Source organism: Microcaecilia unicolor, chromosome 2 (genome assembly GCF_901765095.1).
Source record: "Microcaecilia unicolor chromosome 2, aMicUni1.1, whole genome shotgun sequence".
NCBI classification, from domain to species: Eukaryota; Metazoa; Chordata; class Amphibia; order Gymnophiona; family Siphonopidae; genus Microcaecilia; species Microcaecilia unicolor.
The window spans coordinates 216,909,360-216,935,933 of record NC_044032.1 but is presented as its reverse complement, the minus strand read 5'-3'; the positions used below and the strand labels follow the sequence as shown (position 1 = coordinate 216,935,933).

At 41.6% G+C, this 26,574-nt stretch overlaps 1 protein-coding gene across 4 annotated transcripts in view; it reads left to right on the top strand.

The window, feature by feature from the left end:
* The window catches only part of TLE4 (TLE family member 4, transcriptional corepressor), a 326,912-nt gene that overhangs the window by 78,069 nt on the left and 222,269 nt on the right, over positions 1 to 26,574 (top strand). For all 4 annotated transcript variants that reach the window (XM_030193713.1, XM_030193716.1, XM_030193715.1 and 1 more), the window contains exon 5: positions 26,483 to 26,545. In XM_030193713.1, the coding sequence (XP_030049573.1) occupies positions 26,483 to 26,545 (63 nt within the window). The remainder of the gene's footprint in view (positions 1 to 26,482; positions 26,546 to 26,574) is intronic.

Genomic DNA, 26,574 nt, shown 5'->3' with positions numbered 1-26,574 from the left:
TTAGATAAAATCAAGGCCTGCACAATCAATTTAAAATGTTTGTTAAAATTTTTCTAATTCATCTATGTTCTCATAGTCGAGAAACAATTTCTTATTAGTACATGTACGCGTGATTCTAATGTTAGATTACAGTCTGAAATTACCCCTAGTATTTTCAAGGTGTTTTCCAGTTATAACTAACTTTCTTAATAACAGTGGAATCAATCTTGTTTTATCCTTGTTTAGTTGTAGTAAACTATCTGATGCCCATTTAGCAACATATTGAACCCTAAGAACCACATTTGCTAAGCCTGAAGGGACTGGCATTATGACAGTAATGTTATCTGCATATATAAAAATGTTAAAACCTTCAGATTCAAGTAGCCTCCCTAGAGATTAAATAAAATAGGTGACAGAGGAGATCCCTGTGGCACAGTATATCTTGCATACCAACTACCAGATAAGGAGCCATCCATTTTAACTCTATAAGATCGCATCGTCAGAAAAGCCTGAAACGAGGCAACACTCTGTTGATCAGACCAATATCATTCAGTAGATGCAGTAGTAAAGCATGGTCCACTAAGTCAAAAGCACTCAATAAATCGAATTGTAAAACAAGTGATTGTTGACCTATAGCTAGCAAAGGTCTAATTTCAGATAATGGTGCTCCAGTGACCGTGTCATCCTAAAATTACTTTGAAATCCTGATTGTGAACTGTGTAAAATATCAGATTTATCCAGATGATCCTTTAACTGTAGAGTAGCCAAACCTATCAACTTTTGCCAATAAAGAAAGATGCAACCAGTCTGTAGTTGGACACGAGTGAAGAAGATACTTTTAAATCTTTGACAATAGGGGTGAGAATATCATTTCCCATAGATCCAGGAAATCTGTCCAAAGCAAGCGAAGCTCTCAGCCATTCAATTAACCTTTTGTTTAAAATCAAGAGGGGTAGTTTGCAAAATAACATAAGAAAAGTAGCCATACTGGGTCAGACCAGTGGTCCATCTAGCCCAGTATCCTGTTTCCAACAGTGGCCAAATCAGGTCACAAGTACCTGACAGAAACCAAAATCGTGTCAACATTCCATGCTGCAAATCAGAGGGCAAGCAGTTGCTTCCCCATGTCTGTCTCAATAACAGATTATGGACTTTCCTCCAGAAACTTGTCCAAACCTTTTTTAAACGCAGATACGCTAACCGCTGTTACCACATCCTCCGGCAAAGAGTTCCAGAGCTTAACTATTCATTGAGTGAAAAAATATTTCCTCCTATTTGTTTAAAAAGTTTTTTCATGTAACTTGAGTGTCCCCTTGTTTGGTCTTTGTACTTTTGGAATCGTAAAAAATTGATGTACTTCTACTCGTTCTGCACCACTCGATTTTGTAGACTTCAATCATATCTCCCCTCAATTGCCTCTTTTCCAAGCTGAAGAGCCCTAACCTCTTTAGCCTTTCCTCATACGAGAGGAGTTTCATCCCCTTTATCATTTTGGTCACTTTTCTTTGAACCTTTTCTAATTCCGCTATATCTTTTTTGAGGTACGGCGACCAGAACTGAATGCATTATTCAAGTATTTTCGATCTTATTCACCATCCCTTTCCTAATAATTCCTAGCATCGTGTTTGCTTTTTTTTTTATGGCTGCCACTGCACACTGAGCAGAAGATTTCAGCGTATTATCTACAGCGACACCCAGATCTTTTTTCTTGAGTGCTGACATCCAAGGTGGACCTTAGCATTAGGTAACTGATTGGGATTATTCTTTCCAATGTGCATCATCTTGCATTTGTCCATATTAAATTCTGTCTCCCATTTGGATGCCCAGTCTTCCAATTTCCTAAGGCTTTCCTGCAATAGTTCGCAATCTGCATGTGTTTTAACAACCTTAGTTTTGTCATCTGCAGATTTACTCACCTCACTTGTTCTGATTTCCATATCATTTATAAATGTTAAATAGCAGTGGTCCCCTGTACAGATCCCTGCAACACTCCACGGTTCACCCTCCTCCATTGAGAGAAATTACCATTTACCTTACTCTCTGTTTTTTGGCCAATAACCAATTCCTAATTCACAACAGAACCTTGCTTCCTATCCCATGACTATTTAATGTTCTCAGTAGTCTCTCATGAGGAACTTTACCAAAATCAACTGGCTCACCTTTTGTTTATTCAAGCCTTCAAGAAATTAAGCAACTTGGTGAGGCAAGACTTCTCTTGGCTGAACCCATGCTGACTTTGTTCCATTAAACTGTTTGTCTGTGTAATTTTATTCTTTATAATAGTTTCCACTATTTTGCCCAGCACCGTCGTCGGTCTTAGCGCTCTTTAATTTCCCAGATCACCCCTAGAACCCTTTTTAAAAATTGGTGTTACATTGGCCACCCTCCAATCTTTAGGTACTACGGATGATTTTAAAGACAGGTTACATATTAACAGCAGATCAGCAAGTTCATAATTGAGTTCTTTGAGTACCCTTGGATGTATGCCATCTGGTCCTGGTCATTTACTACTTTTTAATTTGTCTGTTTGGCTCAGTACATCTTCCAGGTGCACCAAGATTTCTTTCAGTTCCTCCGCATCATCACCCTTGAAAAATATGTAGGATAGTGATCTAGGAGACAGTGAGATCTTGCAGATCTATTAATTTGCTACTTCTACTTATTTCTATAGAGCTTAGACATACAGTATACAGCTCTGTACTTTTAAATGTGTAAGAGACAGCTTACAATCTAATCAAGACAGACAAACAGGACAAATAAGAGATTAGGGAACTACTTATGAGGGGAATTTGTTTTTCCATGTTGGGCCATTTAACCTCATGGAAATCTCACTAGCAGTTGTCTACTATAATTTCAGAGTACTGCAAATACTTAATATAAGTATCAATATCATACTGTTCTGATGCAAAATTGCTTATGGTGTGATCTGTTTTTTTTTCCCAAAAGTTAAGTTCCTAATTACATTGAGGGCTTTGCTTAGATGTAGGTCAGCTAGTCCCTCTGTAGTGAGGCTGCTGCGATTCTTGGCAGTATTCTCTGAATGATGGGAAATTTGAAGTTTCAATATTGAAGACTGTTCATATTGAAGACTGTTCATGATCAGATACAGATTCTGTTTCTGAGCCTGAGTAACTCAGTGAGATGTAAATTTCAGCAATTTGAAATTTAAGGACTACGATTTTCAGTTGGACTTCCATGAAATCCTGAGACGGGGATGGAGTTAGGCTTAATATCTTTTGTCCAGCAGCTTTTGACTATTTATTTACATGTGGCACATATAGCCTCAAGAGGGGACAGGGCAGGTGTGATAGTTGATAAAAGTTTAACATAGTAACATAGTAGATGACGGCAGAAAAAGACCTGCACGGTCCATCCAGTCTGCCCAACAAGATAACTCATATTTGCTGCTTTTTGTGTATACCCTACTTTGATTTGTACCTGTGCTCTTCAGGGCACAGACCGTATAAGTCTGCCCAGCACTATCCCCGCCTCCCAACCACCCGCCCCTCCTCCCAACCACCGGCTCCTCCTCCCAACCACCGGCTCCGGCACAGACCGCACAAGTCTGTCCAGCATCATTCCCACCTCCCAACCACCAGCCCCGCCTCCCAACCCCGGCTCCGGCACAGACCGTACAAGTCTGACCAGCACTATCCCCGCCTCCCAACCATCATTCCTGCTGCCCACCACCGGCCCTGGCACAGACCGTACAAGTCTGTCCAGCACTATCCCCACCTCCCAACCACCAGCCCCGCCTCCCGATCCTGACTAAGCTCCTGAGGATCCATTCCTTCGGCACAGGATTCCTTTATGCTTATCCCACGCATGTTTGAATTCCGTTACCGTTTTCATTTCCACCACCTCCCGCGGGAGGGCATTCCAAGCATCCACTACTCTCTCCGTGAAAAAATACTTCCTGACATTTTTCTTGAGTCTGCCCCCCTTCAATCTCATTTTATGTCCTCTCGTTCTACCACCTTCCCATCTCCGGAAAAGGTTCGTTTGCGGATTAATACCTTTCAAATATTTGAACGTCTGTATCATATCACCCCTGTTTCTCCTTTCCTCCAGAGTATACATGTTTAGTTCAGCAAGTCTCTCCTCATACGTCTTGTAACGCAAATCCCATACCATTCTCGTAGCTTTTCTTTGCACCGCTTCAATTCTTTTTGCATCCTTAACAAGATACGGCCTCCAGAATTGAACACAATACTCCAGGTGGGGCCTCACCAACGACTTATTGTGATATGACAAAAGATTCTGGTTTAATATCTGATTTAGTCACATCTGTGTGTTTATAATCCACCTCGGAAAAGTGATGTTGAATTGTCTGCACTTCGAAATGTAGTATCTGAGCTGAGGGCACAGTTTGGAAAGTTGATACTTTGGGTGTGTTTAATATCCTGTGAATATACTTTTTAACAAAATGGAGATGGATTTTTATTGGTAACTAGTAAAACAGGCCCGTTTCTGACACAAATGAAACGGGCGCTAGCGAGGTTTTCCTCGGAGTGTGTATGTTTGAGAGAGTATGTGTGAGATTGCCTGTGTGTGAGAGAGAGAGAGAGTGAGACTGCTGGGTGCAAGTGTCTCCTCTGTCCCCCCTCCAGCCACCCAGCAATTCTCTCTCCCCCCTGCTCCCCCTCCAGCCACCCAGCGATTCTACTTTTTCCCTTGCCCCCCTCCAGCCATCCAGCGAGTCTCCTTCCCTTTACAGCAGCAACCCGCCCAAATCTCTGCCCCTCTGCCAACCGCCCAACCTCCGCTGCCGTGCACAGCTCAGCGTGCATGCCCACTGAACAGTAGAGCCAATCACCGCTGTGCACCCGCCCTCCCACCTGTGGTTGGTCTGTGCTGCATGTGACATACCCGGAAGTACGCTGACGTCACTTCAGGAGATGGATACAGCTTTAGAGAGAGCACGAATGCTTCAAGGCTTCACTTTCTCAGCTTCAGAATGTTGGAGGTGTGTTTTATTATATAGGATCTGCAGAGCTTGGCCTGAATCCAGATGCTGGAGGTCCCTACGAACAGGGAAATATGGATGTAATCTGTTCCCAAATCTTGAGAGGGCTGTGGGAAAGAAGTGGAAGGTGAGGTAATTCCTCAGTTTTCAGTCTGACCACTTTTTATTACATCTTTGCCTGCCTTTAGTGGAGCGATTGCAAGTTGAAAGATCATCCAGGAAGATGATTGTAGAAGCACTGAGAGATTTTTGAGTTTGCAGCCTTCTCTTAAGGGAGTGAAAAGGTTCATTCTTTTAAAAAGTGTTGGCTTTTCAGTTTCCTGAGGTATGGAAAAACTTATCCCTCTGTTTACTAAGCCACGCTAGTGGCTACCATACGGCAATGCCAACAAAGCTCATTCAAAGTGAATGGGCTATGTCAGCATTAGTGCACGACTTCCGAAAGCACAGCTTAGTAAACAGGGGAGTTAGTTAGGCATGTATAACATAAATAATAGTCTTTTTAGGAAAAATCTTAAAACTGTGCTTTTTAAAAGATTTGTTTAAAAATACTAATGCTTGATGGTTTGTCATTATAAATACTCAGTGGCATTAAAGTACAGAAGGTGAGCTTTTTTGAAGTGAAATAAAACTATGAGAGGGCATAGGATGAAGTTAAGAGGAAATAGGCTTAGGGGGAATCTAAAAAAAAACAAAAAACTCTTTCACGGAAAGAGTGGTACATTTCGTGGAATGGCCTCCCAGTGGTGGTCGTGGAGACGAGGGCTGTGTCAGAATTTAAGAAAATGTGGGATCTCTTAGGTAAAGCAGTTAGGGGTTACTGAGGATAGGCAGACTGGATGGGCCTTTTGGCCCTTATCTACCTACTATGTTATGTTACTATGTCGTGTTTCTATGCCACACTTTAATGTTTATGCATTTCCCAGTGGTTATTCTTTGGTCTCTTGATTTTGTAAACTGCTTAGAACTGGTGGTTTAAGCAGTATAGAAGCCTAATGTAATGTAATCCATTTTAAGGGGCATTGGTTCCTCATTAGTAGAATGACAGCTGAGGAGGGTGCAGTCCATGGGGTTGGGATGTACCATCAGTTGGTGGGAGAAGTTGGAGGTGCAGTTAGTTAGAAGTTGTTCGAAATAAAAGTTAGAGCTCTCTGTGGTGTATGCATTAGAAAGTCTGTTACCAACTTTTTTTTTTTAACTTACAGTAAAATGGGGGAGTGGCATGAAGTACAATTCCGTACAGAATTAGCCCTGGTTCTAAAAAAAAAAAATGATGGGCCATCGAGACAGGAGCTTACATCTTTAGGACAGAAGCAGGATGAAGATGTTTGGAGGATATTTTGTCCTATGAGAAGCCTGGAGTTAGTGAAAATTATAGAGGCTATAAAATGTTCTGCTCATCAATTGGGCAAACTACAGATTCATGTTTTTAAAAATATTGTGTAGAATGTTTCTTTTTATGGCCATACAATAAATTAGTCCCTTTTTAGATCTTAAAAAGGCAATAATAACACTGTTCCTTAAAGGAGAGAGCCAAGATGATGAGCTGCCACTCTACCGCTTTCTTTCATAGTTGCATGTTCTAATGGAAGCCTAGGAAAAGATGGGTTGTCACTTGGCTGACAATTTTTGGAGGGTGATTGAGCCATTTTCATAGTTCAGTCTGGTTTCACCCAGATCATAGCACCAAGAATGGTATTATAATAGGGGCAGAGAAAGGAGTAGATAACTTTAAGGGTTTCTGTGGCCTTCCGGTCTGTTTCTCTTGACTAACTACTGCCTCCGTTGGATCTGAGTAGCCAGGTTATAGTATTGATGTGGTTCTATCTATAGGGGTTATCTTAGGCTGACTGTTGGAATAATATCACATCAGAGTTTCATAAGTGGGGTGTAACTCACGTCTTCTTACTGTCACTAACCTTGATTAATGTCTTTTTTTTTTTTTTTTATGGAATCTCTCATATATGCAGCTGATAAAACTATTGTTTTGTGTATGAGGATCCAAGGGGAGGTCAATTAGCATTTTGAACACATGACTTGAAGATTTAGTATGATGACTAGTCACAGGCTAGTCATAGTCATCTGATTTTGTGGTTCTCAAGAATATCTCTGCTTGAGAGTTCAGCCTAGGCTGGATTAGGGCAGTGTTACAACTGTTTGCTCCTGGGAGATTCTGCGCTACTTTACATTGCAGAATTTGCAAAGAATTCTCCTGGCATGCAGAAGGTATATAATTTACTGTGTCCAGAAAAGAATTTGCTTCAAGGCAGGGAGGTAAAGACCTGGTTGAAACTCAGGCAGCTGCTATAACCTTTCTACACCCCACAATTTTTCTAGCATGCAATCAACGTGATGTAGGAAATCCTGTGCTATTCTTGCAAGACTTAAGAATAGTACAGGGTTTTGAGAACCATGTTGATTGCACACTGCAATAGCTGTGCGGTGCAGAAAAACCACAGCAGTTGCTGCATTTGAATCCAGACTGGGTCATTCAACAGTGATAGTGCTGGAAGAGCCCAGGTCATCTAACAATGATAGTGCCGAGAGTTCGGGGAGAGCAGATAGCAAGGCACTGGGAATGCAAGGGGCTAAATCAAAAATGTGAGCGAAAGCACTGGATAAATAGAGCATGTATGGAAGAAAAGATACGTTTGAGGAGAACGAGGGTGGGGAATATATGTGTGTGTGTGGGGGGGGGGGGGGGGATGGGAAAGCTGGGGACAGCAGAGGGTGGAAGGGAGTGGAGTGGAGGAGTGGCCTAGTGGTTAGGGTGGTGGACTTTGGTCCTGAGGAACTGAGTTCGATTCCCACTTCAGGCACAGGCAGTTCCTTGTAACTCTGGGCAAGTCACTTAACTCTCCATTGCCCCATGTAAGCCGCATTGAGCCTGCCATGAGTGGGAAAGCGCGGGGTACAAATGTAACAAAAAAAAAAAAAAAAAAAGGGAGAGAGAGTTATGGGAGACAATGGCAGGCAATGTGGGGACAACAGAAGGTCAGGGAGATGTGTGGAAGAGGAGATGAGCAAGGAGATGCTGGTTAAGGGGGCATATGATATATGGTGTGAGTTGAAGAAGTGAGGGAGGAGACAGTGTGAATGTGGGAGGGAGAGATGAGCCAAGAGAATGTTGAAGGGAGATGATCTGGAGCGGACAGTGTATGTATATGTAGGGGAGGCTTGATCTACAGTGTTGTGATTAGGGGTTCTGGATTTCATGTATTTTTATTTGGCAGTCTGCAGAGTCTAAGAGGGATTGCTGACATTTGTAGTGTTGCTGCATTAGAATTACCTGCATATCAGAGCTTCCCTTGGATTCGCTGGATTGCTGAAATTAAAAATCGCTCAAAGCCAGAAACCCTGACTATGGTGCACTATTACTGTACTCCTGGGATTAATCTGCATCAAAAAATTTTTAATGTTAATCTTTAAGAACTTTCCCATTTAGGAGAAGTTTACCATTATGAGACAGTGGATATGCTGTATTTGGTAAATATAGCATGCAGAATTTTTTATTCTTTTGTGCAGAATTCCTCCAGGAGTAACTAGTACATGATATGACCAGCCTAGGAGTTAAATTTGTCCTCATTTGGCTGTGACCTCTTGAATAGGGTCTGAAGTGAGGATGTGCTACAACTCTGATCAGATTGTCAGTTGATTCTTTTGAACTTGGTGTTGGTGACCTGGACTATTGTAATGTCTTACTCTTTGGGATTCGTGCAGTCCAGCCACAAAAGATTGGTTAGTTCAAAAATCTTTTGCCGATTTAGTGAAGATGTATGGTTTTACCCTCATTATTGACATTTTGCAGTGGCCCCCTTATTAAGTTGTGCATAACCAAGTCTTAATATGAATTTTGTGTGCTGGTTTATAGGCAAGAGCCACAGAAGCCTACACAAGGACTGAGATCATCACAAAAGGGGGGGGGGGGGGGGGGGGGGGCTACACCAGCTGCCCTAACATTCATTTATTGAGAACAGGAAAATGAGTCTTTACATATTTGGGAGCCTCTACTCTGGAATACACTTCTACAGGAAATTGCAACAGGAATCTAGCTGCCTTCAGTTCCAAAAGCTGTTTTTTTTGTGTGCTGTTATGATCCCCAGAAGAAATGTATACTTGGATTATATTTTATGCTTCATGTTGCCTTTATATATACTGAATGTTGTAAACCATCATGATGCCTGTGGTGAGTGTCAGTTAATCAAATAAATCAGATTAAAAAAATTAAATAACAAAAACAAAAATAGGTTTGTTTTTATAACTTTATTTACACTACTTTGAATATTGGCTACAGTCTATTGGGGGGGGGGGGGGGGGGGGGTAATGTGTATATTGCCCCTATAATGTGTGTGTGTATAAATAAAATTTAGATATACACAATATAGATATACATAACATGAATGTTGGGTGTCCTCTCCCCATTTTAGACTGCACTATAAATGCATCCATATTTATTTATTGATTCTTATTTCCCACAATATCAGGTCTGCAGTGTAATATAAAAAAAAAAAAAAAACAACCCCAAAACAGGGTCCCATGTACACACACACACACACCTGGTGACCTTGCGCATGTTACTTCCCCTCTGTTTCCTCCGGTACAAGCATGCCCTTATAAAACAGCTTGACCTCTAGCACTAGAGGTCACAGCACCATTTTGAACCTGGTGCTGGAGGAGGTAGGAGTGAGTGGGGATTGCTTCTGCCCCAGACCCAGGAATTAAGGAGGTGGGACCGGAAATGCCCAAGGTGGGGAGACTTTGCCTGTGTGAGGGCATACTTCAGGGCCTAGGGGATGTCATTTCAGGAGGGAAGAAGGGGGCAGCTCCTTATTGCTGAGTGTTGGTCCCTTTGGCCCAGGAGCATTGGGTTGTGGCTTTGCAGCCTGATGCTCTCAGAATGGAAAAAGACCACCAGTTTTATTTATTTTGCTGGCGTCATTTTTCCAGCAGTAGCATAATGTGCAGTGTTCTTATTGAATTTACATAATAATAAGCTATTTTGCATGCTTTGCATCTCATTAGTATGTAACTTGCTGTAACTTAAAAGTAACCTTGTTATGATAACATGCGTTGGTGCTCTTTTAACACAGGTTAAGAGGCAAATAATAGGGGATGTTGCTATAACTACTCTGATCTGTGTCTATAGATAAAAACTGAAATGAATGAAAACTAAATTTTGTTTTTAATCAAGAAAAATAACTGGAATTGTATCATAGAATCACAGTATCAAAGAGGTTAGTTGTTTTGGGCTCTTTTCATTATGTTGTTGGGTGTCTTTTGCAGAGGGGTAGGGTGACAAATGTACTTTTGTTACCGCTTGGAGACTTTTTAAAAATACAGAGCCTACTGAACTGTATTAAAATAAATACACGTAAAAACCTCTCACTGTTTGGGATAACACTGGCTCTTGCTTTCATATGCATGTTTTTGAAATGTGGCCTTTAAAACACTTGAAATATTTGGATAGAATGCTTTTATGTTTTTTTTCAAACATCTCTCTCTCTCTCTCTCTTTTTTGTCTATATACCCATTTTTGAGTCCAAGTATTTGTGTGCGTGAGGAAGAAATTGGATCACGTATAGATGAGTCTTGGTTTTTTCCATGATGTCATCTTCCGGTTCTTTATGCTGTTTCGGAATGCCATATTGCACTGAACAGCAATTTAGTGGCAGTTTCCAGAGCCTTGTTTGTGAAGCATTCAGGGACTAGTGTTGCAGCCTTACAATAGCTTCTCAGCATGCCTCCTACTTTTAAACTGGGTAGCCGGGGGACCTTGTCCCTCTTCAGGGATGCATGACCCCACTGGGCCTATAAATTTAATTGGAAGTTACAGCACTGCACGTAGGCTGATGGATAGCAGATTAAAATCCTGATTAACCGTGTTACTCACAGGCTTGTGGATACATTGTCTGGGCAAGGTTCACCGGTTGCAATCAGAATTTCAAAATGGTCAGATGAAATTCAAATGCGCATGGTGGCTTCCTCCTCCCCCTTCTTTTCCCTCCCCCCCCCCCTTCTTTTCCTAAAGCAGAAAAACACATCTTTGATGAATCTGCTCTTCAGCCTAAAGCTGTCTGTTATTTATCAGAAAGCAGGTCGCAGGTTCAGCGAGCAGAAGAAACGATTTTAATAGAAGCTGTGCCAAGGGCTGTAATGCATCATTTTAGGGCCCTAATTACATTACAATGACAAATATCAACGGTGACAACAGCAATAATCTACATCCTTTAATGGCTGTGCTGCAAAAAGAGTTTGGGCTCTGAGCCATTAGATTAGGACTTGGTTTCAAAACACAAGGCCATTAGAGGTGTGTATTCACGGTATTATTGGGCAATAACTGAGGCCCAGCGGAAAGGCCTGGAAATAAATTATGCCTTTCGTAAGCTGCGTCCTGCGGGATGAGAGAGAGGCAAAATTAGGTGATGACCGTGGAAGCTTTGTTGTTTCCCAGGCAACTTTAGATGTGGAGTAAGACTGACTGCTGGCACGTTCATGAAAAATTAGTTTCGAAAGCATCTTTCACACTTATTCCCCATTCCCCTCCCCTCCCCAATAAATTTATGATGGCTATTTAAGTACTTTAAAAAATCCATTACATTTTGTTGGGGGGGGGGGGGGGGAGGAAATCATGTTAATTGTAGGAAACAATCATGTGGAGGTGGGGGGGGGGGGGGGTATGATCTTTGCTGTTTTCATAGTGGTGATACCTAGCTGTCAAGAGCAGGTGAAAACTGCTGGGATGTAGAAGAGAGGTTAATTTTCCAATCACTAATTTTCCATTTTACTAAAAGGAGCGTGCAGGACGTGAGGGGAAGACAGAGGAGGGCAGGTAATGCAGCGGTGCTGGAGACTGGCACTGGACGCTTCAGCTGGGGGGTGGGTGGGTGCTGCAACCTACAGAATACTATAAGTTGCATTTAGGCTCTATAGTTAAGTCTATGCACCCAAAGTTACACCAACCATAAACATAAGGGGTGCCAGGTTAATTCTAGTTTTCTAGGACAGAGTCTAGACACCCAGATGTTGCATCAGGACTCCTAAAAGGAGTTGCCCGCTTATTTAATTGCCCCTAAAATGTGGTTGTAGGGTATCCTTGGGCTTTTTTTTTTTTTTTTTAAACTGAGAGCAGGTAAAATGGCTAAGCTAGGAGTTGAGGATGGTCCTTTCTTGCCCATTAGGTTGAGATTTCAGAGCTTGTACAATATTGGGGCATAATGTTGGAGGCATGGAACAGATTGAGCTATGGCTTAAAGCTGGGGGATTAAGTTTTTAATCTTCCTTAGGAGCCTGTAAAAAAAAAAAAAATATATATATATATGTATATATATATATATATATATTTTTTTTTTTTAAGACAGTGAACCTTTATAAGTATTTATTTTTGTGCTTATCTGTTCTTAATCTTGATGATGAGACCCTTTTCTGTGACGTGCTGTGTGGCAGGTTCTGCCACATCTGGGCAAGTGCTGAGATACCAAGCTGTTTGTTTACTGTGAAGACTTAACATACCGATGGTATTAAGTTCTCGGTGTGAAGATGATTCACAGGGAATATATGAATCAAAACAAACCTTTAAAAAGTAACCTAAGGCCTTTGTGTTTGTGGCAGAGGACTTCGCCCAGCACAGCTAAAGCAGAAGAAATTGTTCTTCCTGATTTGAATTGAAGGAGCTACACCCACCGTTCTCCATAATTCTTCTATGATATGCAAATAGGCCCCTTTCTTCTTTTCATGTTTTGTAAGGCTCTAGAATTTGTGCACCTTTTTACCTTCTTGGTTTTCTTCTGAATAGCAAAATAAAATTGCAGTCAAATTTCAGCCAAACAGACATGCCGTGCAACATAGACTTCATCAGGCAGATGAGCAGAAAAGCAGCAGAATTGCTACAAGTAAGATTATGATTGTGTGGGAAGTTCGACAACTTCCTGTCCTCTAACCCTTGTACCCATTGTCAGTAAAGTGTTAACACATTTTAGGCATATTTTCTGATGACAAGCAGGTGTGAGAGAAGCATACAGATGGGCCATGTACTGACTTGAGGGGGAGTCGCCTGATCCATCTGTGTGACTTTATGCACTACTTCTGTCAAGGATGATTGATTGTAGGTAAATTATTTTCGCTTTCTGTGGGCTGCGTATCCGCAGCTGTCTGAGAACAGTACCTGTTGAATTTGTTGATAAATGTGTTAAACAATTAAAATAGTATTCAACAGCCTATTTGATACAGCTCTAAGTGACCTACAAAACATAACATCAAATAAATTAAAATACAGGCTGTACAAAATAACACATCAAATGACAACACAAAACTGAGACTTTGTGATAAAAATTACTTAGATAATAAGATGTAAATAACAGAGTGCATTCAGAATAGTATTTCTTTGCTATCCAAAATGGAAAACCTCAGTTCTTGCCACTATTCCTCTGGGCATATGCAACTAGGTATAGTGCTTGTATATTTTTGCCCTGGTACCTCCTTTCTCATGGTGCTTTTTTTTTTTTTCTTCTTGTAGCTGAGATAAAACCAATGCTGAGATTCTGTTGCTGTCATTCTTTATTCACAGCTTCCCAGGGATTTTATTTTTCCAGAGTTCACAGCAATGGATTGTAACTTTTTGAGGAACATTTCAAAAATCTTATGAGCAGATTAACTCCTCCAAAATCCTCCCCCTCCCCCCCCCCCACAAAACCTACCATCATTTCTCTCTTCATGTATCTGATCATTATGCACCATCAACTGTGCACCATCAACAATAGAGAAATTGTTAAGAAATATGAAAAGTTCAACTGTTGAATTTTTCATATTTCTTAATTTCTCTATTGCTCTAAATTGAGAAGATCTCTTTTCCATTTATATGCTGTTTTGCATTGTGCCACTGATAGGCAAGCTGGACTACCCAATAATTTTTCAGCTATTTTTAATGGATCACTAAATTTGTACTCAGGTCACAGTCTTAAACCTAATATTGTGGCTTCCACCAGGTGTCGGTGTTGTCTTAAACAATGACCATGGCCTCCCAGGGGCCATGAGTGTTAGCTTTGAATATTTACAAGCTGGGGAGTGAATTGGGGACCTTTCACTTGGGCTTTACTCAATATTTTGAAGTTTGTTTATATATTTGACATATCCTCTAAGGACCCATAAGTTGTTATTTGGATAAAAACATCCCTTTTCTCTTTTTCGTCTGTCACCTCCTCTTGTTATAAGTAATGTCTGGGCAACTGATAGCTTTTACAGTCCAGTTCATTGAACTTTTTAACCTGTTTTTATATGTATGTGTGGGTTGGGGTGGGGGAGGGGGTTGAATATGCTGCTTTATGCTTCCTTTATAGTACATGATGATGGCCAGGAGTTAACATCACTACAGTGGCGTTCCTAGGGGGGCGGCGCCCCCCCCCCGGGTGCATGCCGCTGGGGTGAGGTGCCGCAGCGCGCGCCTGCTGCGAGTTTACTAACTTTGCTCATTCGCTGCAGCTCCCTCTGCCCCAGAACAGGAAGTAACCTGTTCTGGGGCAGAGGGAGCTTTAGCGAACTCTCGCAGCAGGCGCGCGCCACGGCACCCCCCAGCGGCGTGCACCCGGGGCGGACCGCCCCCACCGCCCCGTCCTTGTACACCACTGCATCACTGTCTAGTTGGAGCAGTCCTCTTATGGTTTACCACTAGCATTTTTAATTATAAACCACAGTTTAATGTCTGGGACTGTTCACCCAACTTGGAAAAAAGATATATCAGATTGGCAAGTTACTGTCCATTCTCTAATCTTCTTTTTTTTTTTCTTTCCTAGCTGGTAGAGAAGATAGTATTTATGCAATTTATTGAACGTATGGAGCAGGTTTCTGCTCTACATCTCCACATCTGGTTTCCAGATGGGATATAGTACAGAAACCACCTTTGAATCTTTACTAAGTGAAGTTCATGTGCAATTAAATAGATAAAACACTTTATTGATATCCCTAGATTTGACCACTGCATTTGATACAGTATATCATTTCATACTATTGCATAGGTTAGCAACATAGGTTAGAACACAGCAGCCAGACTGATATTTGGCAAATCATGATTCGACAGTGCCAAACCCCTCCGAGAAAAACTGCACTGGCTTCCAATGAAAGAGCACATCACTTTCAAAATCTGCACCCTGGACCACAAAATCATCTATGACCAAATCCCAGGTTACTTGACAGACCTTATAGACCTTCCACTCAGAAACATAACCAGGTCATCCCGAACATACCTAAACCTTCACTATCCAAACTGCAAAGGACTTAAAATACAAAGCAGTCTATGCATCCAGCTTCTCCTACATAAGCACACAACTATGGAACACACTACCAAAAGCTGTGAAAACCACATATGACCATCTAAACTTCAGGAAAGCATTAAAAACCAACCTGTTCACAAAGGCATACCCCACCGACCCAACATAACATAACCCAACAAAACCAAAGATCGTATTGGACACTACACAATCTCTGCTCCTCGATCCCCATAATAATGGACACTATTTAACCTTCCTCTCCTCTATCTCCATTGTACCTGTCCACATGTATCTATAATCAACTCTATCACCTTGTATTTGTTTTTCTTCGGACCAGGCGAATGCCTTTACGGTATTATGTAAGCCACATTGAGCCTGCAAATAGGTGGGAAAATGTGGGATACAAATGAAACAAATAAAATAAATAAACTTCTAACACGGTATTAAACTGGTTTATAGCTTTCTTATGGGACTGCTCTTTCACTGTAAAGACACTTCTGCTATATCTGCTCTTTATGCCCTCTCATATGATATTCCCCAGGGCTCATGTTTATTACCACGTTAATACTTTTTGAGTCCCCTAGCAACATTGATACAGGGCTTTGACATCAGTACATATTACTACACTGATGATATTTTATTTTTATACAACCTCTGATTCTCCATATCTCCCTTTCAAGTCTGCTTACATACTATTGACACGTGGCTTAAAACGTAACCATATAAATCAATGAAGCATTCAGCCTGTTGTGTATCACGGGCTTCACATTTAGACCTACCTTGGGTATCTGCACTCTGATCTCATCAGTCCTGTGGTAGTCATTTAGGCACCTACGGTTTGCTATGACTCTCAGCTTTTCTTTTACTCAGGTCTCCAGTATCATGAGAGAGTGTTATTTTCATCTTGTGCAAGTTAAGCTGTATCGGAAATTATTTTGATAACATTATGCTACGTACTCCCCTTCATGCCTTAATTTCTCAGTTAGACTACTGTGACATTTATGCTGGCATATCTCAACTTATTTTAAGATTACAAACCTTATAAAACAGCTGCTCGAAGACGAGACAATGTTACTCTGCTATTATTTAATCGTTATTGATTACTTATGGAATAGTGAATTCAATTTAAAGTTGCAGTTCCAATTTTCTGGCTTTTATTTGACAATTCTATACTTGGCAAATACTATGAGTGCATATGCACCTTTCTGTTGTGTTCCAGTTATTAAATGATCATGCAGTAATCATTATTGCATATATGTGTCACTAATGAGTGGTTTCTGATATTTAAACAAAATTCAATATTAGACGAGAACCTGAGTAAACACACAACCATACTATTTCATTTACTTAAGGAATAGGTATCCAGCACCCATATCAACCTGTGTGAAAAAGTAACTGCCCCTTAGTTATTCAATTGACCACTTTTAATTGAAAACTATATTCAGCTGATTTACACAGCTGGGCTTGATTGCAGTCAGCCCTGTTGAATCTAAACCTCACTACATATTGAACCTTACTGTGAAAGAGAGAGAGAGTAGCAAAAAGGTTTCTGCAAGAATGCTCTGCCACGATTAAAGGAAATTACAGGACAGATGAAAATAAAGTTGTTAAAATATATTAGTGTGGAAAGGGTTACAAGGCCATTTTTAAAACTCAAGCTCCACCAAAGCATTGTGAGATCATTAGCTCCAAATAGAGAAGACTTGGAACCATGGTGTATCTGGCCTACCAAAATTACTCCAAAAGTGAAGTGACAACTCATCCAGGAAGTCACAAAACATCCCAGAAGAACATCCAATGAACTGGTGGCCTCTCTAGTCTCACCAAAGGTCAGTGCTCATGTCTTCAAAAATAAGAAAAAGACTGGGCAAACATGGAATTCATGGGAGATTAGCAAGGTGGTAATTGCTTCTATCCAAGAGTTATATTAGTGCTCATCTCATATTAGCAAAAATACACCTGGATGATCCCCTGGGCTTTTGGGATAATAATCTATGGACAGAGAGTCAAAAGTGGAACTTTTGGTCCCATTATGACTGGCATAAAGCAAATACAACATACTAGAGTAAGAATGCCATACCAACAGTTAAATGTGGTGGTGGTAGTGTGATGGTGTAGGGATGCTTTACTGCCTCGGCACCTGGAAGACTTGCCATTATTGAAGGATCCATGAATTCTGCCCTGTACCAGAAAATTCCTAAGGAGAATGTTCAGTCATCTGAAGCATAATTGAGTAAAGCAGCAAGACAATGATCCAAAACACAAAAGCAAGTTCTACATCTGCTGAGGAGAAAAAAATAAATTAAAGTTTTGAATTGGTCTAGTCAAATAGTAGTAACATAGTAAATGATGGTAGATAAAGACCTGTATGTTCCATCCAGTCTGCCCAACAACATAAACTCATTTTACATGGTTTTACATGGTTATATCGGAGTTTGATTTGTCCTTGCCATTCTCAGGGCACAGACCGTAGAAGTCTGCCCAGCACTGGTCTTGTACTAAGTTCTGAAGCTAACGTTGAAACCCCTTAAAAATTTACACTCCAGCCCATCCATATCTATTCAGTCATGATCAGGGCGTAGACCGTAGAAGTCTGCCCAGCACTGGTTTCGCTTCCCAATTACTGACTTGAACCCAATCAAGATGCTGTGGCAAGACCTGAAATGAATAGTTCGTGCACAAAAACCTACAAATGTGTCTGAATTTAAAACAGATGGACATGGAGGAAGCCACTTCTTGCCCTGGGTTTGGTAGCATGGAGTGTTGCTCTTGGGTTTCTGCCAGGTACTGGTGACCTGGATTGGCCACTGTTGGAAGCGGGATACCAGACTGGATGGACCATTAGTCTGACCCAGTATGTCTATTCTTACGTTTTTGAGTTACATCCTCTTTCTTTTAAATTAGTCTGTACGCCGTCTTGACACATGCGCCAGATATGGTGGTTTAGAAAGTTCTAATAAATTTAAACGATAAACAATATTAATCAAACTCGGGTCCTTTGTGTAAGCTATTGGGTTAGACCAAACCAGATCGGCCTGGTTATATGTTTTGCATAAAATTCTTCCTTTGAAGTAAGCATTCTTGTCTGGTACAGTAACTGAAAGAGGGAGGGGACTTACTTTATTTTTTAAATAGTCTTGCCCTCTTCAATTTCTACCCTTTTCTCAGCATGTCTTTTTCTCCAGGACACTCGCTGGCTCTCCACAATCAGCGCTCTGCCCCTCTACTACACAGCATGAGAACCTGTGTAGCTCCCCTCTCCCTTCCGTGCTTCTTATCCACTGCCTTCGCATTGGCTGGATCTATTAAGTCTCTGCTGCTAGTGACACTGGAAACCAGTCATGGCAGAGTCACACAGACTGATGCAAGAAGCTTACGTTTATACCCAAGTGCTAATGCGTAGCGCGTGGCTTCCTAATACAAGCATATTGCAAAACATTTTGCTTCCCAATGCAGTAACCAAATAGTATGGAAATAGCGCATATTTGTTTTGTGCTGCTCCTACCATGGGATAGCACGTTGGACATAAGAACATAAGAGATGCCATACTGGGTCAGACCAATGGTCCATCTAGCCCTGTGTGCTGTTTTTCAAACATTGGCCAAGCCAGGTCGCAAGTACCTGGCATAAACCCACTTAATAGCAACAATCTATGCTACCAATCCCAGGACAAACAGTGGCTTCCCCATGTCTGTCTGTGTAGTAGTCTATGGACTGTTCCTCCAGGAATTTATCCAAACCTTTTTTTTAAAGCCAGATACTCTTAACTGCTGGGTCTGCATTAGCATCTATATTGTGCACATAAGTCTAAGCCCAAAAACCATGTATTGACACTTGGAGTTGCATTCACATACAGATGTGCGTGTGCTGGAGTGCTGTGCATAAGATTTTTTTTCTTTTTTACAATATTGATGTGACTCTGGGCAAGTCACTTAACCCTCCATTGCCCCATGTAAGTCGCATTGAGCCTGCCATGAGTGGGAAAGCGCGGGGTACAAATGTAACAAAAAAAATAGTATTCCGGCACACACACAAATGTAGCATATAGAACTCTTGGTGTTAGTATAATATTTTATGGTCAGACCTGTGAGTATATCCAATTCTGAACAGTCCAACATTTTGCTCTTTGTTCCAGGAGCCTTCCTCTTGTTTTTTTTTTGTTATCCATGCTTTTCATGCAACCTAGAAAAATAATTGCAGGTTTTTGTACTCTCATAGTAAAGAGAAGGAACAGCATGATACGCTTACTAAAGCTGATAGCTTGAGCAGTAGAATGAGAACTAATCTCTTTTTTTTTGCCTCCTCGGACCAGATGTTAAAGATCCAGCGTTGTGCTCAGTCTCTTGGTCTTCTTCGCAGTTCTTTGCATCTTTGCTGAATAGCTTCATTGCTATGGGATTTAAATGGGCTGTTCACACACAGCTCGTTCGGAAATCCAGTTTTTACAGAACAGACCTGCAAAATTGTGTGCTAAAGCTGAGTTACCTGGTGCTCCAAAGCCTAGTGTGCTGTACTGCATCGGCCTCGGAGGGGATGATTGGAGACTAGAGAGAGGTTTTAAACTTTGAAAAATGTCCCCATGCTACTATCCTTTTGGATGTTAATGTAAAAAAATTTGTTATGAAAAACCAGCCAGTTGGAAATCCTACTTGGTTTAGGTGCGATGTGGTTTCATGCTCTTCTCCGTTTCTCTCTGATTAGTGTTGTTGAGGGGGAAGTACTCGGAGCAGCAGAAGGGATCCTGCGAGAATGAGCATCATGAGAGCCTTTGCTAAAAAGACTAGTGTTTGTCCCCGTGTCATTCTCTATTTTGCAACCAAAGTTTGACTCTGTCCCCGCCCCGTCCCCATGGGCTGTGTCCTCATCTGCAGAAGCCTCGAACAATTATGATTTTATATTTAAATCTTTTTTTATTAAAGTATAAAAAGGAACATTATGCTGTGCAACTATTGTGTATAAATTACAAACAGAAAACAATAACAGTGAGCAGCTATAATAACCCTCCTCACCATCAACCTCTACCCTTCTAACTCCAACAATAGCTGATTTCTATTACCCCAGGGAATCCTAATCCACGCTGTTAAAATGTGCAGGGGTACAAAATACAACCTGTTCTGTGTGCCCTAAAGGGGAAGTATGCCCTATGAAGCACTGTTATGATTTTTTAAATATTTGGATGAATAAGTCATCAACAATCTCAGAATTCAGTCTAGCTCTCCTGTCTTCTACAGTCCTTCTGGCAATAGAAGATGTCTTCTTAAAAGATGTATTGGTAGCAGGATGTACAGGATCCCCCATGCGCATTTTGCTAGTTGTGGCCAGCATGTTTTTCCAAAAAATCAAAATATCATTGCATCACTCAAACATAAATAACAATCCAGTTCATTAACAGGTTTCAAAGTAGAAAATGACACAGGGATAAAGTTTGTCCCTATCCCCATGCGGGTCCCTTTGTCATTCAGTACTGCAAAGCCAGCAATTAGTCCCTAACCGCTGTGGCCCAGATTTTGCAAGATATATATATTAAAAAAAAAAACTAAGAAAAATCTGTGTTTGCATGTTTTGCTTATCCTGAAAGTAACTTGTTTGCAGAACCCTTAAAGATATCTGTTGCCCTTCCTTGCTCCGTTGTTTCATAGTTTTCACATTTCTGGGTTCTCATTCAGAGGCAGTTCTTGAAGTTTCAGTTCTGCCATACTACATCAATAAATTAAATGCGCTATGTAAGTTAAGTGGGTAGTTACAGAATGTAGCCTATGCAGAATATGCATGTATGTACATATGTGCTACTTTTTGTCTATACCTTACCTTGATTTGTATCTGCCATTGCGCTCAAATGCGCATAAATGCCATTAGACTAAATATTTTCATGCATAATGGATGTGTAAATTTTAGCATCTATCTGGCAGAATGGCCCCCTTAAGCCCTGGGCATGTGTCTAGTTTACCTGTGCCTGAATCCAGCCCTACTGGAGTGGAGAGATGTCAGATCTCACTGATTTAAGAATGTCACACTCATTTGAAAGTTTTCTGACACACTCTGAATCCTATTTCTCACTCCTCGGAGCTTCAGTACCAGTGCACTGATCTTGATCCCCGCTTTCATAAGAGAGGAAGCCTTACAGAAGTAAACCAAGTGGTCCAACCAGTAGAATCTGTGAACATCATCTGTCTACTGTTTCCCCCATCCTGTCCTTTTCCCTTTACTGCAAGTATGTGTGCTCTGAAACCGATGTGCATACATTTAACTACTCGGTGGAAAACAATTTTTAGCTCAAACAATTTACCCAAATTGCTCCCCACTTTGTTGTATTTTTTCAGAGGCCCGAAAGAAAAGCCAATTTCATTTAATGCTGCCTTGATTCATTTGCAAAGCAATACTACTACTACTACTACTATTTAGCATTTCTATAGCGCTACAAGGCGTACGCAGCGCTGCACAAACATAGAAGAAAGACAGTCCCTGCTCAAGGAGCTTATAATCTAATAGTACTACATGTAAATCATTCTAGATTCATACCCTAGATGTATAGTCTGAAAAATCTCACTCCTTGGTGTGGTAAATCTCATTCTTTGGGTTGGTTCACTCTTGGCATCTCTGGGAGTGGTGAAGAAAGTCTGTCATGAATCTAAGCACCAGCCAGTACTCCATCCCAGAGAACCTGTGTAATGTCCCTTCTTAGTCATTAACTGCATTCACTCCAAGACCTGCTAATGTGGCTTTATATTGCCCTATATTTATAATCCACACAGTGCATTTTTCTGTGCTTATTAAAAATACATTAATAAAATGATTCAATGGCAAGACAAGCTTAAAGCTAAGCTGAGTTTCTACATGTATGAAAGGAAAGATTTCAAAGGAAAACCATTTTTTTTTTGGGGGGGGGGGGGGTGGAGAAATAGGCTTTTTCTATTGTAGGTTGTATGTGTGAATCTAGAGGAGAGACTTAGGATGGCAGGCTTTTGAGATGGGCAAGCTGTGGGGGACATAAACTTACTGGGCCAGCAATGTGCTTTCTTGACTGGTTCCAGCCGGTTTAGCGAGCACATTATTTGGTGAGAGATGCACAAAGGGCTCTGGGCTTTTTAATGTGCACAGCAGCAGACAACAGGAATCACATGCTAATGTACTCAAATGAGCTGTTGTTCCCAATTTTCAGCACTTTTCTCCAGTCGCCCTCCCCCCCCTTCAGGCAGGAGAAGAGCCTGTGGGTGTGATGCACTGCTGGCCCTGCCGCACTCTGGTGCTCGTGTCTTCTCACATCCGAGCAATCCGCATCTTGCAGCACTCCTCCTGCCTCGTGGTGGGGTTGGGGGTGGCCACAATTGGGCTTCAGTCTCTCAGGCTGCCCAGAGGAAAGGCAAGCATGCGCGTGCTGGTAAAAGGATGGGCCCAGCAGTGAAAGACACACGAGACGAGACTGCAGAAGAACCTGCGTCTGGCGGCTTTTTTTTTTTTTTTTTTACATTTGTATTCAGCGCTTTCCCACTCATGGCAGGCTCAGTGCGGCTTACATGGGGCAATGGAGGGTTAAGTGACTTGCCCAGAGTCACAAGATGCTGCCTGTGCCTGAAGTGGGAATTGAACTCAGTTCCCCAGGACCAAAGTCCATCACCCTAACCACAAGGATGGGTTTATGGTGCCTCTGGCTGCTCCACAGCCTTCTCCTAGGGTCCCTGCCCTGGGCTGGCAGCACTACATCTCTGCTGTGATGGTGGATTGGCGTCCTGGAGGAACGGAGGTAACTGGGAGCAGGCTGTCTTCCAGGTTGTACATGCTGTTCAGGGCATGCACATAACAACCACGCTTATCGATTGACTGCTGTGCACATGCCCTGGCGCTGTGCCTACTGAGCTCCATGGTAAAAGTCTGTGCAACACATTTACATATGATTTTTGTTTAGAGAATCACCCACTATTTGAGGTGGAAATAGCGTCCAGTTCTTTCCGGGAATTTTTGTGCATTGGTCCTTGAATTAGGTAGAATATAGAAAGCTGTTAGGAGAGGAGGGGTGGGGAATTTTGTTGGCAGGCAGAGTAGATGAGGAGTGGGGAAGCAAGGCTAATATTCCTGGTAGCTCACAATGCTGCTGCATGTCATCCTTTGAGTGTTTGCAAACTGTGTATGGTAGTTGATTGTGACTACAGTCATACCACCTACCTCTGAGCTGATCAACATCCCCAGCAGAGCTGGGGGGGGGGGGGGGGGGGGGATGGACAAAAGTGCTGCTGTCCAAAGAACCATAAGCGGGATTGTGCTGCAACATGAGCAGCAGATGTGCATTTCTCAAGGTGGTGCTGCCACCCCACCCCAGGCTTTCTTTTCAATGAGGAAGCATGGGAAATGAGTACAAGGAAGCAGGGCCGCCAGAAGGACTTGTTGAGTGTTTGCTGGCTTAGTTTTGCACTTGCTTTAAACTTGCTGGAGATCAGTAGCCTGCCCATCTCTGCTGATGTACTGATGGCTGGGCAAGGCAGGTGCTAAAAATGGGATTAAGAGGCGTGCAAGCCACCGCTGCTTTTCCAGCTGAATGATTAAAATTGGGGTGGGGGGGGGAGGGGTTGCTTGCAGTTTTACTGGTTTGGTATTGCATTCAAGCTACAGCAGCTGTAAATGGGCTTAGTTTTGTTTTGAAATGTAACTTGTGCATAAGGGTAGAGGGGCAGTACTTCAGTTGCACAAACATGACTATCTTGGTTCTGGTAATGATCATGCAAGAAACAAAATTCTACCATATGAGGAACTGATCCTGTCCAGGAGCTATTTTTGGGACGTCTTCAGAATGGTTTTGTAATGACTTGTTGCTTCCTCTTTCCCTTTCTCAGCACAATTTTAAGAGTTTGGCACATATCTCAGCCTGTGTGGACACATGTACAGTGGCCCTTTTGATGAAGACATGGGTTGTTGTTGTGGGTTGCAGACCTCGGGCTGGTGGTTTCATGAGCTTGACAGCAAGTCAAGAATAATATTGGTTTTATCTAGTGATAACCAGCTCCTGGGAAGCATTCAGAGCCGCGGTGCAGTTTTACTGAGAGATGAACATAGGGAGTGATGAGGTTGGAAAAGAAGGGTGTAAATGATGAATAAAGCAGTGATTGAGTGAATATCTTTACATAAGTAACCCAGCTGTCTTTTTTACTGTCGCCCATTCTTCCAAATAATAAAATGAGAAAAAATGTGTTGTGAGTGGGGAAGAGAAAGGGGTTGTGTACATGTATTTTTTCCTGAAATGGGATCAATGGACAATTTGTAGGCGATATTCATACATTTTTTTTTTGTGACCACCTTTCAAACATTATCTTCTCAAGATAATCCAATAACATGGTGAGGGTAATGCATTTGATATACCACTTTTCTATATACAACCCAATCAGTTTACATATTATGTACAGGTAACTTTTCTCTGTCCCTAGTAAAGAGTTCTTTTACTGAGGTGTGCTAATAGATTTAGCATACACTAATGATTAGTGGGTACTAAATGCTAAGATGCCTATTTTATACCTATGGGCTTCTTAACAATTAACACACGCTAAATGCTATGTATTGTAGTAAAAGGACCCATTTGTGTTTTGTGCCTGAGACAAAGGAGGGTTGAGTTACTTGGATCACAAGGACCTGCAGTGGGAATCGAGCCCAGTCCCCCTGGTTCTGAGCTCATTTCACAAGTCATTAGGCTACTCCTCAACCCCAACTCCCAAAGTATTGTCTAATACTTGTTTGACCCTTATTTCTGTATATGCAAATGAACCTGAGTGCAATCTGTAGACCTTTCCCTCTTCCATGCTTCCAGAAATTGAGGTCTTTGAAAATAATTACCAGGGGTGTGTGAGTGGTTTAAGATAACAGGAGTTAAGATACTTCAGAACCAAGTTAGTGAGAGCCAACAAGTTTCTGTGGTGACGTTGATCAGTTCAAAGGATGCTAGAAATACGGTAATCAGGAAAGCATAGCTTGAAAGTTGATTTTCTGAGGACAAGTGAAGCACAAGTAGAAAAGAATATACGCTTCCCTGAAGTGGTAGTTATTGTTCATACTCCAACACAGGAGTTCTCAACTCAGTCCTCGAGACACACCTAACCAGTCAAATTTTGAGTAGACTCACAATGAATATGCATGAGATAAAAGCTGAGAGAAATTAGCATTTATCTCATGCATATTCATTGTGGGTCTCCTGAAGGTGGAAGAAGTTCATTGTTTGTTTTTTAAACAAGGGATCTTCATTAAACTTAAGCACGCCAAAAAGAAACACAACAAGCCAAAGTTGTACAGAGAGCATAAAATCCAGTCTTATTAAACCTCCATATTTTAACATTTGTATATTTGAAAATAAATAAATAAAATGAAAGGGGGAAGGTTTGAAGAAGGAAAAAAAAAAAAAAAAGGAAAGCAAGGTGTCAGGAATATAACCAACCACAAGTACCAAAGGAGATCTCCAATAAGAAGCTTTGAGAAATTCGCCTCCACTCCCACTCAGAGAAATTTAAATTACGTACAGAGTCCCAGATATTCTGCCATCTCCCAACAGTGTTGCACCTAGGTGGAGGAAGTTTTAACCATTGCCCAACAGGCAGGCCTTGTGACTGGTTCAAAGGCACACATCCTGTACTGGATTCGGGAAAGAACCTTTGTGTGTGTGTGTCTCTCTCTGCTAGAGGCCTAGTGCTGCACTGATCAGGCTGAATACAAGAGATTGAGGGGTTTTTTTTAACTAAGGCGCGCTGAAAAATGGCTTGTGGTAGTGTAGGTGTGGGTTTGGGGCGCGCGCCGATCCATTTTTTAGCGCACCTGTAAAAAAAGGCCTTTTTTGCCGAAAATGGACGCGTGGCAAAATGAAAATTGGCGCGTGTCCATTTTGGGTCTGGAACCTTACTGCCAGTGGTAAAGACTTATGCGGTAACTGGGCGGTAATGACCTATGCGTGCCAAATGCCACTTGGTGCACATCCGAAAAGAAAAAAATATTTTTCAGACGTGCGTATCAGACGCGTGCCAAAAATGAAATTACTGCAAGAGCCATGCGGTAGTCGAGCGGTAACTCCATTTTGGCGTACATTGGGCACACGTAGACGCTTATGCGGCTTAGTAAAAGGAACCCTGAGAGAGGCAGTTGGAGGGGGTGGGCAACATGAGGTAGCAGTGAATGAATACTCAGTTCACCATAGCCCTAATGATTCCGGTGGAGGCCTAAAGGACCAGGAATTAATGACTGTTGCATGGAGAAATATGTGATCCATTGTGTTTAAACTGTTTTTGTTTTGTTTTTTTTTCTCTTTGTACAGGCAGAAATTGTCAAGAGGCTTAACGCTATCTGTGCTCAAGTCATTCCTTTCCTGTCCCAAGAGGTAAGAGGGCAGTGGCTATAAGCCATTTA